Source organism: Glycine max, chromosome 11 (genome assembly GCF_000004515.6).
Source record: "Glycine max cultivar Williams 82 chromosome 11, Glycine_max_v4.0, whole genome shotgun sequence".
NCBI lineage: Eukaryota > Viridiplantae > Streptophyta > Magnoliopsida > Fabales > Fabaceae > Glycine > Glycine max.
The window spans coordinates 7234233-7252821 of record NC_038247.2 but is presented as its reverse complement, the minus strand read 5'-3'; the positions used below and the strand labels follow the sequence as shown (position 1 = coordinate 7252821).

The window sequence follows — 18589 nt, the reverse complement described above, 5'->3', positions numbered from 1 at the left end:
ACATGTATTTGGGTTTAAACTTTAGATATAGGATAAACTCCTGATATTGAGAATTACATGTCTTGAGTGTAAAATTTATAAGATTAATTCAAGATATTATTGAAAATAAATTTGTATATATACGATTCAAGTTATCATGTAATTAATTCTAATTTTAATAATAAAGTATTATTTTATTTTTATTGTTATATTTACCATTTGATTAAATGGTCCATTTTATAACGTCCTTATTTAAAATCAAAGACTTGTTACTATAATAGAGATTATATAACGAGAAACAAGTTTGTTCTAATTTTAATCTAAATCATTATTGATCATAGGATTATTGTAAATAAGATATCAATAATCCGGATAGATTAATATATATGTGATAGTATTTATTGGATAAATATTAATAGATCTCATTTATTAATTTACATATATATATGAGTCACATGTTGATGTAATCATTGAAGTGACTAAATTGAAATTTTCTAATTGTTAAAATTTACTATAAACTGTAAATATAAAATTCTTCTCAAGAAGAGATATAATAGTTTTCTTTGACCTCAGATTGCCATAGTGATTAACAGGTTATTTGTTGTATTTTGATTAGGGACACCTAATGCTTTAGAGCACTTGTTCAATGGATATTGGATATGATTTAATACTTGTTGAATCAATGATTAATTAAGAAGGAATTCATCAACTCTTGATAATGAGTTCGAGTTCTATGAATAAAATTATATTTTGGCCAAAAAAATTAAATGAAAGAAGAAATTAATTTTTTAAGTCATTACGAGTTAACTCAAAAGGGTTTGACAATAATATTATACTCTAGAGTTAATCCAAAGTTGTAAAGATGAAAAAAATTATTATACTACTCTTATAATGGTTCTTGAAAGTAAAATGCTACTTCATGTTATCTGAATGTTAAGGAGTGTTGCTAGACGCCTACCTTGATTAGTGTATTAATTTGATTAATATATTACCGGCTTAGTATTGAACCTACGGGATCACACACAAACGAGTGTTCTAATCTTTGTTAAAGAATTTATTTTAATATTTGATAATTAATTAAATTAAAGAATTTAATATGATCAAATGATTAATTGATTTCAAAAAGGTGGAATATTATTATATTTTTGCTAGCACTGAAAATATAAATAATATAACATTTTATGAAGGAAGAGAAACAAACATGTATGATTTTGTATTTGGAATTTGAGTTAAAAATACTGCTAGATACAAGTTTGATTTGGTCAATTATTAGTTCAATTTAATTGTTAATTGGTTAACAAAAATAGATAACAAAAATAATATAATTTAAAAAAAGATACTATCAATAATGATTTTGATTTGATAAAAAAATTTGTTATCATTAGCGTGTTATAAATAGAGTCTTGGACTGCACACCGATCCTAATATCACTTCTCTATTCTTATTTTTCTACTCATCAGAGTTGTTGACAAATAATTGGGTGTAAATATACGTAGAGTCTTTACACTATTCAAGAATTTTTATACTTCAAGAACTCATCAACAAGTACATCTTTTAACATGTCATATGCTTATAATATAATTTAAATACAAAATAAATGTTTTTATTCCGCAATGTGTATTTTTTAAACACATTTTTTCTTACAAATATACCAATGGATCTAATAATAAGTGGCTTGATAAAATAGATTTTCATATTATCTTAAAACTTTAGTTTAAATTTGACTCAATCTCATAAATTATCTTAAGAGCTAGTAAAGGTTATTTTGTTTCCATCATATCATTAGTACGTCTCTTGCAATATTTATACCATGTCGTAGAAAACATTGGAAATGTGTTCAAAAAAATTGTTTGAGACTTGGGAGTATACAACTAGCATTTTTGTATTTGTTTTTAATAAATTCGTACATCCAGACAAGGAAAATAAAAAATAAAGAATTTGCATAATTTTATTAAATATAAAAGACTACAAATAAAATATCCTAATATTTTTAATCTCTTATTAAAGGTTAAAAACGTGTATAATGAGAAATCAAAATCACGTTATTTTATTAAATATATTTAGAAACAACACTTTTATGAAAAAATTGAATAAAAGTCATAATATTTTAGAAAGGAAAAATATATCTAAACCTATTAATTATTTTTTATGAGTCCTGCATCTCTGCAAAACCTATTTTAATTAATGATCATGGATTGAAAAACAGAAAAAAGTATGTAACAGAAGTGCCAATAATAATGTTACTTTTATTTATTGTAAACTAATCTGAAAAAAGAAAAAAGAAGATAGGTGTGGTGTGAGGACTTTTTTACTAAACAAGAAATAAAAAAACTATCTACCAGAGTAGTTTTAAAATTATTTACATCTGGGTTATTTTTTATTACCTAGAATAAAAAATAATATTATTTTAAATTGAATTTTATACTCACTTAAGAGGAGGTGTTATCTCCAGTGGAACATTCTATTGTTTTGAATAATTCTTATTTTTCCTATTATATTTTCCTAGAATTTTTTTTACTATCTTTTGTGATAAGTTTTAAATATATTTTATAAATAAATGTTTTTACTTTCATTTAATATTGAATATAAAAGATAATATGAGAATATAATAGGATGATTTAGTATTAATCTTTTTTTTTTTTACTTTTTTTATATCGATTGCTCCACTATCCTAGGTAGCAAAACAACACATGTCTAATAAACAATTTTAAAATCATTTTATTTTGTATATATATTTTTATTATTACTTATTTTTGTAAAAAAGAAATGGTGGTATGAGTACGGTGCGTGTGTTTAGCTTTAGTTATGCGTCAGTGAGCAGAGGACAGCTAAGCAAAACAGCTGGACTTAGCGGAGGCCAGCTGGCATTGTACGAATCCAAATACGGAGTTACCGTCGCCGTTTCTGTCTCTTTTCTTCTTTTCCTTTTCCTTTTCAAATACACACACGCACCTGTCTCTGATCTTATGTATGCTATCACTACTCATTTATTACTATTAGTTTTTATTTTTAAATTATATAATAATAGTAATCGATCTCGTCCTCTTCGAGGTTGGGGACCATAACACGAGTGTACTGTATGCACTACACGGACCTAAATGCCCTAAAGTCATCTTGGATTTACAGTCTTTCCCTTCCTTTGGTTTTAGTTGCTTTGAACGTTGGTTGACGATGATTTTCTGAGAGGGTCTTGTTGGTACTTGCAAGTTGGAATAATAATTTAAGATAAATAATATTTTCATATTTTTGAATATGTAGAATATTGATAAATTTATTTTTGAAAGATAAACATTTAAATTTTAGTTTTTAAAAGTTAAAAAATATGATTAATTAATTCATTCGTTAACTTCTCTTCATTGTCGTTATTGAAAGAGTCTGCATGATATAAAAAGACGAAAATATCATAAAAATAATTGTCATGAATGCAGACAAAATGTCAATAAATTTTCATTGGACTAATTTGTTAAATATCTCAAATTTCATTTGATTTAAGGGTGGAATATAATTTAATCTTTATTTCTCTTCCTTTTTTATCGTTACAAACATAACATTATAATAAACACTTAATAAAAAAGAAAACAAACATAATAACAAATATAATATTGATTAATAAACATAATTAGTTTGTTACTCTAAATTTTTTAATGTGACAATACATTATCCAAAATATGAGATTCAAACAAAAATGTAATGTCATTAAGTTAATCCTTATAAAAAATGAGACCTAACTTGATTTTGTCACTATCTAATGCTATCAAAGATAAAATTTTTTCAAAATAAACATTTTATTAGTGTACTAAAATAAATAAACAGTGGATTAATCATTGCAAATTTTTCAATCACAAAAAAGGATAACATGTGAAAATTAAATTATATTTTACCCTTAAATGAAACGAAAGTTGGAGTCTGATAAATTAGTTTAATAGAAATTTTCTAACATTTTGATTTAATGGAAACTTATTAACATTTTGATCCAATCTATTAAAGGAGCCATGTTGACAATTATTTTTGTGAGATTTTCGTTCATATGTGTTACGTAGGCTCTTTTATTAGTGATAACAAATGAAAGTTAACATATTTATAAATTTATCGTACCTTTTCACTTTCGGAGACTAAAATTTAAATTTATATTTTTTTTGGATGAATTTGTTAACGCATATTTATGGAAAAAATAATTATTTATTCAATAATTTAACTATAAAAGGAAAGAGAAATTATTGACACTTGTAGTAATTATTAATTTATTAGTTAAGAAGAAAGAAAGGAATAAAGGATAAGCTTATCGCTTTGTTCTTTGTTATTTATTAAAAACAAAATTAGAATAAATCTTCACATATTTAATTGAAAACAAAAAACATCAATCAATATGATTTTTAAAAAAATGTTAAAGCATCAATCATTTTAAAATGAACAGAACACTAATTTTCTTGTTTGCATATATCTCATATTTATTCTTCTTTTGTTTAAATGAAGAGATAATAAGAGAGAAGTTGAAATTGAAATTAAAGAGAGAGAGTTTTAAAATTGTTTCTTAAAACTTTTTTTTTCTTTTTATGCTATTTTTAATCCAGTGAAAGAAAATAATCATTATTTATGTTTTTTTCTTTGATAAAATGTAGCGTTAATGTTTGATCTTACTTTAAACAAAATTGTGTTTTTTTAGGTTACCAAATTTGTCATATACTAAAGATATTTGAGAGAAATAAAAAAAACACAACACATGATTTTCTAACACTATTAAATGAATTTTTTTATGACTCATAAAAGAACAGAGTATCATCTTTTTATTTATTCTTTAGTATGATGAAGAATATGCATTGAAGAAAGAATGGTTGTACCATCAAACAAGTGGATAGTTTGATTGTTCCGGATTAACAAGTGGTTTTATGTTTGAGTTTAAGTTGAATTGTTAAATACTTTTAGTGAAAATTTTATGACGCTCATAATGGTCTTACTTCATTCAAATATGATTGTTTTTAATAAAAAATAGGCATGATCTAGACAAAAGAAAAATTATTTACTATATGTTAGTTGATGAATGCTAGTGATACTTTCTTTCATATATTTTCTCTACAATTGATTAGAATATATTGAAAATCACTAAATTTAATAAATTTTATTTTTCAATTAATATTTTTTCTCATGATTTATATTAAATGAAAAACAAAACCTATAAAATAATATAATTTTCAATGAATTATAACCAATTAAAAAGAGAATTTCCAAAAAGAGAATGGAAGAGGGAGTATGATTAGCACTCCTCATGTTAATTTTATTAAAAAAATGTTGTTGGAACTATTTGAATTAATCAACTAAATACTAAGTCGATCGAATCATTTAATTTGTTTTTTTCTCTCTCTTGAAATTAAAGTATTTTTATAATTAAGATTACCAAAATAAATTTATCTTTTTCAACAAAATTTCGTTCATATGCACCATAGGTGAATTGAATTTCTACTGCATGCTTGATAAACTAATCTATTTATCAAGCGTGCTACACCTTTTTAGTACCATTTAATTTTTTTTAGCAATATAGTAACTTTTAAAACAAAAAAAAAAATATGTTCTATAAATGTTATTGGGTAATTTAATTCAACTCTTCAATTTAAATAATTAAATTGGGTGAACATGAGTGAGCAATCTTGAAGTTGATCAGTACCTAATTCAACTTTAACAACATTGCCTTTCATGGTCAATGATGAAACCGGTAACGGTGAGTGCACTAGAGCAGTGTCATAAACTGTTTTCTAGTTTGAGAAGGAAACCTGTCAGACAAAATATTCAACTGCAACTTTCAATTCAAGTAATGTGAATTGGATACTCCGAAGACCGTAATATCCCCGCACTTACATGTTACAATGACAAATGTTGAACATTTTTCATGTGACATACCGACATTTACCCCTTGCAACTAAAAAAAAGACGATAAAAAATATCAACTTAAATTATAGTGAAAAATGAAACTATTAATTTTAATTAAAGAAAACACTACTTATTTATTCTATCCAATAATCAAATATTTTCTCATCACTAACTTGTCTCATTCATCTCTTATTTACTACTAATTGTTACTCGTAGTTAAGTGTTAGATTCATCGGTTAACAATGAGTCATGTATGTAATTAATAATCATTAATGTCATATTTTTTTTATCATTTGACGTGGAATATTCATTTTTTCTCTTAATATTATTTTATCCTTCACAAGATTCAAATAAAATATTTTATTTAAGAGGATGAATTCAGAATCACTCATACTATCGAGTTAAGGACTCATTGGTTATTAACATCGTATTAAAGCTAGTTTATGTATTTTGTTTTTATAAATTAAAGACTAATACTTGGTTATTGTCATTATTCAAAAAAGAAAAAGGTTGAAAAGAAAAGAAAAGTGAGTGAGAAAGACACACTCGAGTCGAGCGGAAGTCAAAGCTGGAAGTGGCAAATGGTAAAGAGTTGGGAACGAGAAATCCGAAATTTTGCAATATATGTCGGGGACAAATCTGTCATTTGACTCTCCACATGTGTTCCTTCCAATTGCTTAAATAGTGCTGCGAAGCCGCCGCGTTTCTCTTTTATTCTTTCTCTTTCTCTCTCCATTCATCCCTCACTTTTCCGTTAACCGTCGCCGGCGTGGGTTCGCCGGAGCGTAATGCTATCATCTGCGGAACTTGAACTTCTTTTTATTCGATTGAGTCGAGGATAGGGAGACAGCGTGCATGTCCAAACGGAGGAAGCGGCGGCGCGGTGGGATGTAGTTTGGTTTGGATTTGATGGGGAGAGTGATGGTGGGAGTAGCGGCGGGGTTGGCAGCGGTGGCGTGCGTGGTGGCGGCGGTGGCGGTGGGCCGGAGAATGAGAAGCAGAGGGAAGTGGAAGAGAGTGGTGAGAGTGTTGAGGGAGGTTGAGGAAGGGTGCGAGACTTCGGTTGGGAGGCTGAGGCAGGTGGTGGATGCTATGGCCGTTGAGATGCACGCTGGGTTGGCATCAGAAGGTGGTTCTAAGCTCAAAATGCTTATAACATTTGTTCATAATCTCCCTAATGGGTAATCTAATCTCTTCGTTAATTCCTTTCTGCTATGCTTCATTGCCATTCATTTAATCATACTCTTAATCTTGTTTTCTTTGTTGCCACGGGGAATGATTTTGTTAACTTGTCGATGTTTGATTGGAGCATGTTGAGTTCCACAATAGTACAATGTTTTCCGGTTCCTTTCCTGTCCCTTTTTTTTATTATTATTACTACTACTACTACTTTTTTTTAGGTTAAATGTAAATATTTTTTTCGTCTTTTAATTTATGAAGATGATTCGATTTAGTACTTATAATAAATATTTTTTTTATTTATAATCCTTCTAAAATTTTACAAAATAATGTGGTTTTAATTTTTCATCAATTAAAAGAAACACGTGTAACCAGAAACTAAAATTATTTTATTATTTTGTTAAATGCAGGTACTTAAAATAAATATTTTTTTATAGGGAATACAACGAATAATTACGGTGTTTTGTAGGACAAAATATATGTATTTTTATTTTCTGTTTCCACTTCTATTATGCATATATTTTATTATATATTGTTTTGAAATATTTACATTTGTCAATTTGCTCCTTTGACTTTAAGTGTTTCATGTATCCTTTGGCATTCGTTTTTTTTTTGGCTTTATTCCTTGTGAATTCTTGGTTGATGTACATGTACCATGCATGAAATTTTAGAATTGGTCAACTGGGATTTCTGTTAATACTATAGCATCATTTTAAAAATTTAGGAATTGTTCCTAAATTCTTGTGCATTACTGGGAATCGGAGATTCACCTAGTGGAATCTAGAGATGGTGCTATGAGCATCCACCGTGCACTTACTATTGCTATCATTTCATTTAGTTAGAGAAGGTGATGTTTACATCTTATTAACATGTTTGAGCATAACTTTTTAACTAATTAAGAAATTTAGTTGACGAGTATATTCGTTTATATCCCGTCCGCATACATGTTTGGTGATAGCATGGATTAAATATTAAATTGTTTTAATCATGTTATTCTTTGATCAGGACTGAGAAAGGAACATATTATGCACTAGATCTTGGGGGTACAAATTTTAGGGTTTTGCGGGTTCATTTGCATGGTCAACAATCGTCTGTTTTGGAACATGAAGTAGAGCGACAGCCCATTCCTCAACATCTAATGACCAGCACAAGTGAGGTGACTTAAATGATCTTCTACCCTTTTGGTGTTTATGTGGCTTGCTCTTTTCTCTTTGGAGTATGGGTTCTTTTAGTATAATAGAATTAGAATGTAATTGATTTTGCTGCTTGCAGGATCTCTTTGATTTCATTGCTTCTTCATTAAAGGAATTCATTGAGAAAGAAGGAAACGCTTCTGAGCTTTCGCTGGACAGAAGAAGGGAACTTGGATTCACATTTTCTTTCCCTGTGAAACAAATGTCTGTTTCCTCTGGCATTTTATTAAAATGGACAAAAGGGTTTTCCATTGTAGATATGGTTAGTTTGTTGGCTTTCAATCTATTTCAATATGAAAAACTTCTATTCAGAGAGATCTTGTGAAATAAAGGAGTTTTTGTCAAATACCAAAGCTATATATTTGAATTTAAATAATTTAACAAATATTAAGTGCAAAAACAACTGTTTGTTGTCAGGTAGGAATGGATGTTCCTGCATGTATGCAGGAAGCATTGACAAGAAAAGGACTGGACGTGCGGGTGGCTGCATTGGTAAGGAATTCTTTCTGTTTGCTGGGGTTATGATCATTTTACATTTTTTGTGTTGTTACCACTGAAATTTGTTTCTCTTTTGTTGTCATTGTTATGCAAGTTGGGTCAATTTCCAATATCACTTCTTCCTTTAATAAATTATATTGTTCTAGGATATACTTTATGTTCTTATAGGATGTCTGAATTTTGCCCTTTGTTACCATTATGTTTATCTCTATGCTTCCGCTCGTTGGGAGGTTTGACTTATTTTTGCATGACTTGTTTGGTGATATGAGGCAATTGTATATTATTGCATATCCATGTGGTTATTGTCTTTATGTGTACTGCTTTCTATAGTTGCATTCAATTTTTTTTTTTGGGAATGAGCCAAATCTGTTTCAAAACACCAAGTGTTGTGTTTTAATTTAGAGGGTATGATTTTTAAGTCCCTAATTTCATACTTGGAACACTGTCATGTATAATAAACTCTTTTAGTTTCATTGTATTACTTGAGAAACATGATTGTGTGTTCATTTTAATCAGGCCAATGATACTGTTGGAACATTAGCTCTTGGACATTATAATGACTCAGATACTGTTGCTTCCGTAATAATTGGCACTGGTACCAATGCTTGCTATTTGGAACGGGTTGATGCTATTATCAAGTGTCAAGGTCTTCTTACAGCATCAGGATACATGGTACTGTTCATGTTTTTTAATTTTCAATTTTGTTTATTGTCTATTGTTTTGAGCTTATTATAACTCTTCTGTTTATTAGGTTGTAAATATGGAATGGGGAAACTTTTGGTCATCTCATTTACCAAGAACATCTTATGATATTGATTTAGACTCTGAAAGCCCTAATCCAAATGATCAGGTTAGGTTCTGTTGCTCACGAATCCAGTTGCTTGATTCAGGATGACTCAAATCAGATTTTGGAAATTTTGATGTAGGGTTTTGAGAAAATGATATCAGGAATGTATCTTGGTGACATCGTGAGGAGAGTCATTCTAAGGATGTTGCTAGAGTCAGATATGTTTGGACCTATTTCTTCCAAGCTTTCAATACCCTTTATGTTGAGGTGTGTACTGTATCCAAGGCATGCATTGTAAATATAGATAGCCAGACTAACAACTGAACATGAATGCATATATTATTCAAATCCTAGAGTTTTTCAAATAATTGTTAGGATTTCATTTATTTATAACCAATTTTAGTGCCTGGTACATGGTTAATCAATTATTCTTTTATTTTTCTTTTTTCTTCCAATAATAATTTTTCTGAAAAGTTCTCAGATTGAACTAGAAAAGTGAATTTGCTATATATTATGGCTAGGTTGAGGGGTTCATTGCTGGAATGGGTTTCGTATTGTCAAGTTTATAATCTTCCGTGGTTAATTATTCGATCACTTCCATTTCTCGGATTTGACATTGATTTCTTCAACTATTTCCTTGTGCTATTTCAGGACTCCTATGATGGCTGCCATGCACGAGGATGATTCTCCTGACTTGAGAGAAGTAGCAAGAATCCTTAAAGACATCCTTGAGGTAAACAAGTCTGACACCATATCTTTTGTCCTTAAAAGTCGATCAAGTCTAACAATCATTCCTTATGTTTGGCCTTGTGCTGTCTCAGATTCCCGATGTTCCTTTGAAGTTAAGAAAAGTTGTGGTGAAGGTGTGTGATGTGGTGACTCGCAGAGCTGCGCGATTGGCAGCTGCTGGTATTGTTGGTATCTTGAAGAAGATTGGTAGGGATGGAAGTGGTGGCATCACAGGTGGACGTAGAAGTGAAATGAAAATGAAAAGAACAGTTGTAGCAATTGAAGGAGGTTTATATTCTAGCTATACATTGTTTAGGGAGTACTTGCATGAAGCTTTGAACGATATATTGGGGGAGGATATTGCCAAGCATGTAACTCTTAAGGTCACTGAAGATGGATCAGGCGTTGGAGCAGCACTGCTTGCTGCCTCGCATTCATCCTATGATGTGGATACAGTATAGCTATATATTTTATATGCATACATGTAATCATGTAAATCAGAAAGAATTTTTTCCCCTCTTTTTTATTAATCTCTGTATAAAGGAAGGTTCTGTCTATTCTTTATTAAGATCATTAATATTAATATTATTCTTGTCAATTTTTTATTAGTAGGAAATCTTTAATGTAATTCTTGTCAAGTTTGGATGTGACACAACAGTACTATTAGCCATTAAGAAATCTTAATTGAGTTAGCGGGTTTAGGAAATGATTGTTTATTAAATAGTCGTTTGTATTTCAAGAATATATTTCTGTTACAGAACAAGAATTTGATTGCAAATATACAAACAATTTATTTTTAAAAAAATGAGCTTGATATTGTATACTCGTTTGTTTTCATAAGAAATCTAGGAATGATTTTGCGTTTATTACGTTTTTTTTGCCTTTACTCTAGTTTGCCAAAAATGTATACACGTATCCAAATATCCCAAACTATTGGCATTTGACCCAAATGCAAGTGGTTATGGATTGGATCATACCAGAAATGATTGTAGTGGAGCAAGAAATTTATAAACAATGGTGCAAGTAATATTTGACATACCATTTAACAGTTGATTCAATACATTTTGTTTTTAACTATGATCTAACATGACCAATAATAATTAGGTCTAATAGAAAGAATTATTTTATATAACATAATAAATTAAAGATTTTTTAAAAGAGAAATGTCTATATTTAATATCTAATCTATCAATCAATAATAATTAATATAAATGATACTGACATGTATTTATTGATTAAGTGATCTAAGTTAGAATTCTAATTGACCTGAAATAAATTTTGTTGAAAAGATAATTTCCTTTACACTCACCATTCTAGTAGGATTGTCCCGCCGGAAATTAAAAAAATCCACATTTTAACAAATGAAATGCATTTTAAACGTAGTTGTGAAAACGACAACGTACTTTTCCACTGGACGAAAACGGAGAAGGAGAAGAAGCAGAAGGGCGCAAATTGAGAGAAGATGAGTAGGAACGATTCCAAGTACTTTTCCACCACCAAGAAGGGTGAAATCCCCGAGCTCAAAGAAGAACTGAATTCTCAGTACAAGGTTTTCTTTCCATTCTCCAGATCCATACACTTTCTCCTTTCCTTTTCGTTTCTCGATTTCATTTTGGACGCTTCTCCCGATCCTTCGCACTGCATTTTCGATTCCTTTCATTTTGAGCTTCAAATATCTGAGAATTCGCCAATACGTAAACAGCGGCTGAATGAATATTCCGATTTATACAAATGTTTATTGATATTTTAGCTTTAGTCGTCTTCGTTTATGTTTTAAATTATGATCCCCGCGGATTTAGTGTCTTAACTTATAACTTCCACTGTGCTATGATTTTCACTTAATAACCTATGCAACCCTTTGCTATGTTCCTGTTTTCCTTTTACGAATTTTATTGTTAGCGTATGTGAATTTTGTTAGGGTATTATATTACATTACTGTATTGGTAAGATTTATTGATGTTCTGATTAACAGCTGATCACAATGAGATTGCTATTTCACTGTTTTGAATTGGTGGACATGTTTTATTTTATTGGAAGTCCCTGTCTCTCTTTTGTTGCCATAATTGAAAATTGCTTGCAAGGAGGTGTGGGAATCTTACTTCTCCTTTTCATGTTTTGTAGGATAAAAGAAAAGATGCCGTGAAAAAGGTGATTGCCGCAATGACTGTCGGGAAGGATGTCTCGTCATTGTTCACAGATGTGGTGAATTGCATGCAAACGGAGAATTTGGAGCTGAAAAAGTTGGTTTACTTATATCTGATAAATTATGCTAAGAGCCAGCCTGATCTTGCAATACTCGCAGTGAATACATTTGTGAAGGTAAAAGCTGGAATTACCTTTACTTTGTTTGTTTGTAACTTTGTAAATTGGTTTCCTCATTCCTGGCTTCTCTCCACCATATTTTTCCGTTTCCCTCCCTATCCAGTGCTGCCAACTTTTATACTATAACTTATATTTTATCATGTGTATTTCATTAACCCTCAGGAAGGTTTCCCCCCCCCCCCCCTAATAGAGATGTTTATTGAAAACTGATATCATAGATTATAATACTCATGAACTGAATGTTGTTCTCTGACTCTCTTAGACGGAAGCGAATCTGAATTTGTTGCATTTATTTTTATTTCATTTTATATAATGATGCACAGGATTCACAAGATCCAAATCCTTTAATTCGTGCCTTAGCTGTACGGACAATGGGCTGCATCCGTGTCGATAAAATTACTGAGTATCTATGTGATCCCCTTCAAAGATGCCTAAAGGTACTCACACAGTGCTGTTATAATTCTCATGTGTCTAGTATTGGGTTTGAAAATTACACTGTAGATTTCTTATTGTGTTAATAATGGTGACAAAATGTTTTTAGGGCCACCTATTTGTAACCCTTACTTGTATGTGATATGTTGACAGGATGATGATCCATATGTTCGTAAGACAGCAGCCATTTGTGTTGCAAAGCTTTATGATATAAATGCAGAGTTAGTGAGGACAGGGGTTTTTTGGATTCTCCTGAAGGATTGATATCTGATAACAATCCAATGGTTGTAGCTAATGCGGTAGGCAGCGCTTGCTGAAATTCAGGAAAATAGTAGTAGACCCATCTTTGAGCTCACTAGTAGCACACTCTCAAAGCTCCTCACTGCTTTAAATGAATGTACAGAGTAAGTTTATGTTTTAAATATTTGTTACCATAATTGAAGTTGAAAATACGTTTGACTTTAGCTATAGTGCAACTCCTCTTCCTCTAAGATCAAGGGTGCAATAGTTGGTAGATTCTGATGCTATCTTGAGCAGCTGGTTTACTTATGATTTTGTTGCCTCAGGGCAATATATGTTAACAAACCAATCTTTGTAGAGGTTATAATATAATAATAGAAAATGGGGGAGACTGTCTTGACTCTTGAGGAAGCCGTGAGGGAATCTCTTGTATCATAAGACCAAAAAGTTTCACTACATTATTTTGTCTAGTTGATTGTGCTGTTTACTAGTCATTGCTTTAGCTGTCATCATCTTGTCTTTTTCCTAATCCATCTTTGAAGTTTGATCACATATTGCTTCAATGAATCTAACATAACTTGCTTTTACTTAATGTACCAGATGGGGTCAAGTTTTTATACTGGATGCTCTTTCTAGATACAAGGCAGCTGATGCTCGTGAGGCAGAAAACATAGTAGAAAGAGTTACACCGCGGTTACAGCATGCCAATTGTGCAGTTGTACTATCAGCTGTTAAGGTGATTTTTTTTTGAAACTTTTCATCTTATGTTTCCATGTGTCAGTGCGAATCCTTTAGAAATTACATTTTGCCTGGTTTACTAACCACAGTATATAATAACATGTAGATGATCCTTCAACAAATGGAGCTCATCACCAGTACTGATGTTGTCCGGAATCTTTGCAAAAAGATGGCTCCTCCTCTTGTGACATTACTCTCGGCAGAACCCGAGATACAATATGTTGCCCTGCGGAATATCAATCTTATAGTACAAAGAAGACCAACAATTCTTGCACATGAAATTAAGGTAGTGGACAGCGGTTTAAATTTTAGTTTGTGAACTTTTCAGAGTTATAATAAATTTATAATACACTTGGGCATTGGTGAAAAACTTCTGTACCCCATTGTGGAGGATGCAGTGATATTGGAGCTGTTATTCTGTCTGTAGGTGTTCTTCTGCAAGTACAATGATCCCATATATGTGAAAATGGAAAAGTTAGAAATTATGATAAAACTCGCTTCAGACCGAAATATAGATCAGGCAAGCTTTACTTTCTTTTGGTTTGTGTTTCTCTCCCCATCAACATTTTTTTTATTTGGTAAAAACTGATTTCTAGTGTTTTTAGTGAAAACTGCACACATGACCAAAGATGTGTTAATTACTTATCCTATCCCATGTATAAGACTCATTCTTTAGCCATTTTAGTTCTTTCATTGTTATAGTTCTGTTTTGGAGGATAATTTACCCTTGTACTTTCTTCCTGCTCTTTAATGAAATTATCTTCTTTCTATTGAAAACAAGCTATCCTTTTACATTAATGAAACTAACATTCCATTTCTTCGTTTGACAGAATTGCAGCTTTATCATTTGTGTATCCATTTAATTTAGTAGAACTTCTTTTCCCTGGTAAAACTTTTTGGTCCCTCCATCGTAAAACTTTGATATACCAAACATGAATCACTCATGACAGTTTTTGTTGTAAAACTTTTGGTCCTTGCAGCTTTATTCTATTTGGTATATTATGTATGGGATCACTTTTGATTTTTGTTGACCTTTTGATAATGATATTGACAGGTTTTATTGGAATTTAAGGAGTATGCTACTGAAGTTGATGTAGATTTTGTTAGAAAAGCTGTCCGTGCAATTGGTCGTTGTGCCATCAAGTTAGAAAGAGCAGCTGAAAGATGTATTAGTGTTTTGCTTGAATTGATCAAGATAAAAGTAAACTATGTGGTTCAAGAGGCTATCATTGTTATCAAAGATATATTTAGAAGATACCCCAACACGTACTACTACTATAATCATTTCTTATCTTTTTCTTTTTTTTGGGGGGGGGGAGGGAGGGAGGGAGAAAAGAATTCAAAGTGAGCATTTATTATCATATTCAAACTTTATTTTAACCTGTTTCATTTTTGCAGATATGAGTCCATAATTGCAACACTTTGTGAGAACTTAGACACCCTGGATGAGCCTGAAGCCAAGGTTTCTGTGTGCCTTTGTAATTGTCATTTTTGCATTTGCATGCATATGCTTATCTTTTCATCCACTTTCCTTTGTGGATAGGCATCGATGATCTGGATAATTGGTGAATATGCAGAGAGAATTGACAATGCCGATGAGCTTCTTGAAAGTTTCTTGGAAAGTTTCCCTGAAGAACCTGCACAAGTCCAACTACAATTGTTGACAGCTACTGTAAAACTTTTCCTTAAGAAGCCAACTGAAGGCCCACAGCAGATGATTCAGGTCCTGCCACATAATGCATGTTTTGTTCACAAGTGTGTGACTTGTTTTTTCAATTCAAATGGATATATTTGGTACTCTGTCTTTTGGTAGCATTTCTCTACCTTTGATCTCCTCAAACTTTCATCTGTGAATTATAGATAGGGTTAACAAGCAAGATGTACTGACCTTTCTCAAGCAAAACCAAGATGGAAATACCCTTTTTACCAAGCATGTAAATCTATTCATTCCTTTCCCTCTTTCTTGATGTGTATATAAAAAAAATGTTTGTTTTATTGTCAGTTGTTTTATATCTTAGATAATTGTGTGCTTTCCTTGTTTTAGAAACTTTTATTGTTTTTCTACTACAATCACCAATGCACACTTGTTTTCTCCATGTTATGGTCTGCCATCTACAAATGCATCATTTTTTTTAAAGACAAAAAAAAAGAAGGAATCCCAGCATTATTTGAGAGTGGATCTTTGAGATTTATATATAAAACAATTCCCAGAATTATAGTAACCCAATATGAAAGACAAACCTACCATCCTATCATCCCAGCATTATTTGGTTTAAGAGTCTCCTTTATATTGTTCCATAAAAATGCTAGCAGTTGTTTCATGTTTATTCTTCATATTCTGCTATTCCAAGTTTCACTTTATTGTTAATCATCACAGGTTGTTTTGAACAATGCCACTGTTGAAACAGATAATCCTGATTTGCGGATCGTGCATACATATATTGGCGTCTCCTCTCAACTGACCCCGAGGTTTGATTACTTGATTCAGAATCCTGTCTCTTTTGTCTAGCTGAATTTAACTATTAACTATTTACAGAGAAGTTAGTCATTTGTTTTATCATTCTGTGAAAAGTATTAGGTATACACACTATGATTGACCATTTGTCAGTCATTGATTAGACTTCAGTGCCTAAGCACATGCAAATGATAGTTCCCCCCTCAAATTATTGTTATTTTTTTCAATGTCTTTTTTGGACACCAATTTCGAGTTGTACTTTTTATGTACCTTGCTTATCTTTTGCAGGCAGCTAAGGATGTTGTGTTAGCTGAGAAGCCTGTGATAACTGATGACTCAAACCAACTTGATCCTTCTCTACTTGATGAGCTTCTTGTCAACATTGCTACATTATCTTCCGTCTATCACAAGCCCCCAGATGCATTTGTAACCCGCACATACTTGTCTGCCCAGAAAACCGAAGACGATGACTATCCTGAGGGAAGTGAAACAGGGTATTCTGAGTCACCTGGAAATCATGCTAATGGCCCTGCTTCACCTCCACCTACTGCACCTGTGCCTGATTTACTTGGTGATTTGATGGGCACGGATAATAGTTCTATTGTTCCTCCCGATGAGCCAACTACTACTACTGGGTGAGTGAAACTAGGAAGTAAATTGGGGTTTACTCATGAAATTTCCTACTGTAATATGCTATGCCCTTTAGAAGTGATGCATTTAATTTATTTTATGATTAAAAGATTATTTCTTTTGTATAGAAATAGTGATTACTGATAATGTTCGTGATGTCACAGTCTATTAATAAATATTCATACTTTTTCCAAATGAGTTTGGGAAAACCTATCAACATTCGTAATGATTGATCTGTTTCAGAAATCTTCATTACTTTGCATTTTATGAAATCATGGTCAATTAGATCTTTCTGATCTGCATGCAGACCTCCATTGTCTATTGTACTTCCCACCTCAGTTGGTCATGGTTTTCAAGTCAGTGCACAGCTGACCAGGCAAGATGGTCAAATATTTTACAGCATGTTGTTTGAGAACAATACTCATGTTCCACTTGACGGCTTCATGATTCAGTTTAACAAGAACACATTTGGTCTAGCAGCTGCTGGGCCCCTCCAGGTTATTATTGCCTAATGCCCATATAGTTTTACTTAGATATTTCTATCAAAATAAGTTCTAATAGATGACTAGTTGCCTTTCAGGTTCCACAATTGCAACCTGGAACCTCAGCGAGGACACTCCTTCCTATGGTTATGTTCCAGAACATGTCCCAAGGTCCTCCTAGCTCACTTTTGCAGGTTGCTGTTAAAAACAACCAACAGCCTGTGTGGTATTTTAATGATAAATTCTCATTCCATGTACTTTTTACTGAGGATGGTATAATGGAACGTTCCGCTTTCTTAGAGGTATTATTCATTTGATCCTTCAATAATGCAATAAACTTTTGATTCTTTGGTGTATAAAATTTTCAATTTTTTTCTTTAATGGGACTATTTTTATACATGTTACAAAGAAGGCTGACGATAATGTGAGAGTTTGTACAAATGCAATAACTTTGCCCCTCTTTATGAAATTGAAAGCTGATTATTAACTGTATCACAGACTTGGAGGTCCCTTCCTGATTCAAACGAGGTTTCCAAGGACTTCCCAGCCATTGTGATTGACAGTGTAGAAGCGACACTGGATCGACTAGCTGCATCAAACGTGTTCTTTATTGCAAAGCGCAAAAATGCAAACCAGGATGTGTTTTACTTCTCTGCTAAGATCCCTCAAGGGATACCATTATTAATTGAACTTACCACAGTGGTCGGAAACCCTGGCGCCAAATGTGCAATCAAGACACCGAGCCCTGAAATGTCAGCATTTTTCTTCGAAGCCATCGAGACTCTTCTCAGGAGCTAACATTACCACTATTAGTATTTTTTACTATGTTGTCATTTTTTCATTTAATTTTGTTTATACATTGTTTTTGTTAGCATCTTTGATAGATAATTTGGAAAGGGGTTGTAAGTTCGAATTTTTTTTACCCTATATATAGCTGTGGTCTTGTGGACAGCGTTTGTTGGAAGGTTGGATGGTTTGTGATATTCCGCTTTATTTGTAAAAACAATGATTACTTAGATGCTATTAACATTTTGTATCAAATGATATGTTCTTTACATAATCA

At 31.6% G+C, this 18589-nt stretch overlaps 1 protein-coding gene and 1 pseudogene across 1 annotated transcript; both read left to right on the top strand.

Moving 5' to 3' along the window:
* The first annotated feature begins 6521 nt into the window (after positions 1-6521).
* On the top strand, positions 6522-10825 carry LOC100813589 (hexokinase-3). Its single transcript, XM_003537696.5, has 9 exons — positions 6522-7022; positions 8026-8176; positions 8293-8475; positions 8631-8705; positions 9228-9383; positions 9463-9561; positions 9638-9765; positions 10150-10231; positions 10320-10825. The coding sequence occupies exons 1-9, from the start codon at positions 6751-6753 to the stop codon at positions 10686-10688; spliced, it is 1515 nt and encodes a 504-aa protein (XP_003537744.1). The 5' UTR covers positions 6522-6750; the 3' UTR covers positions 10689-10825.
* Positions 10826-11582: 757 nt separating this feature from the next.
* LOC100813048 (beta-adaptin-like protein C) lies at positions 11583-18589 on the top strand (annotated as a pseudogene).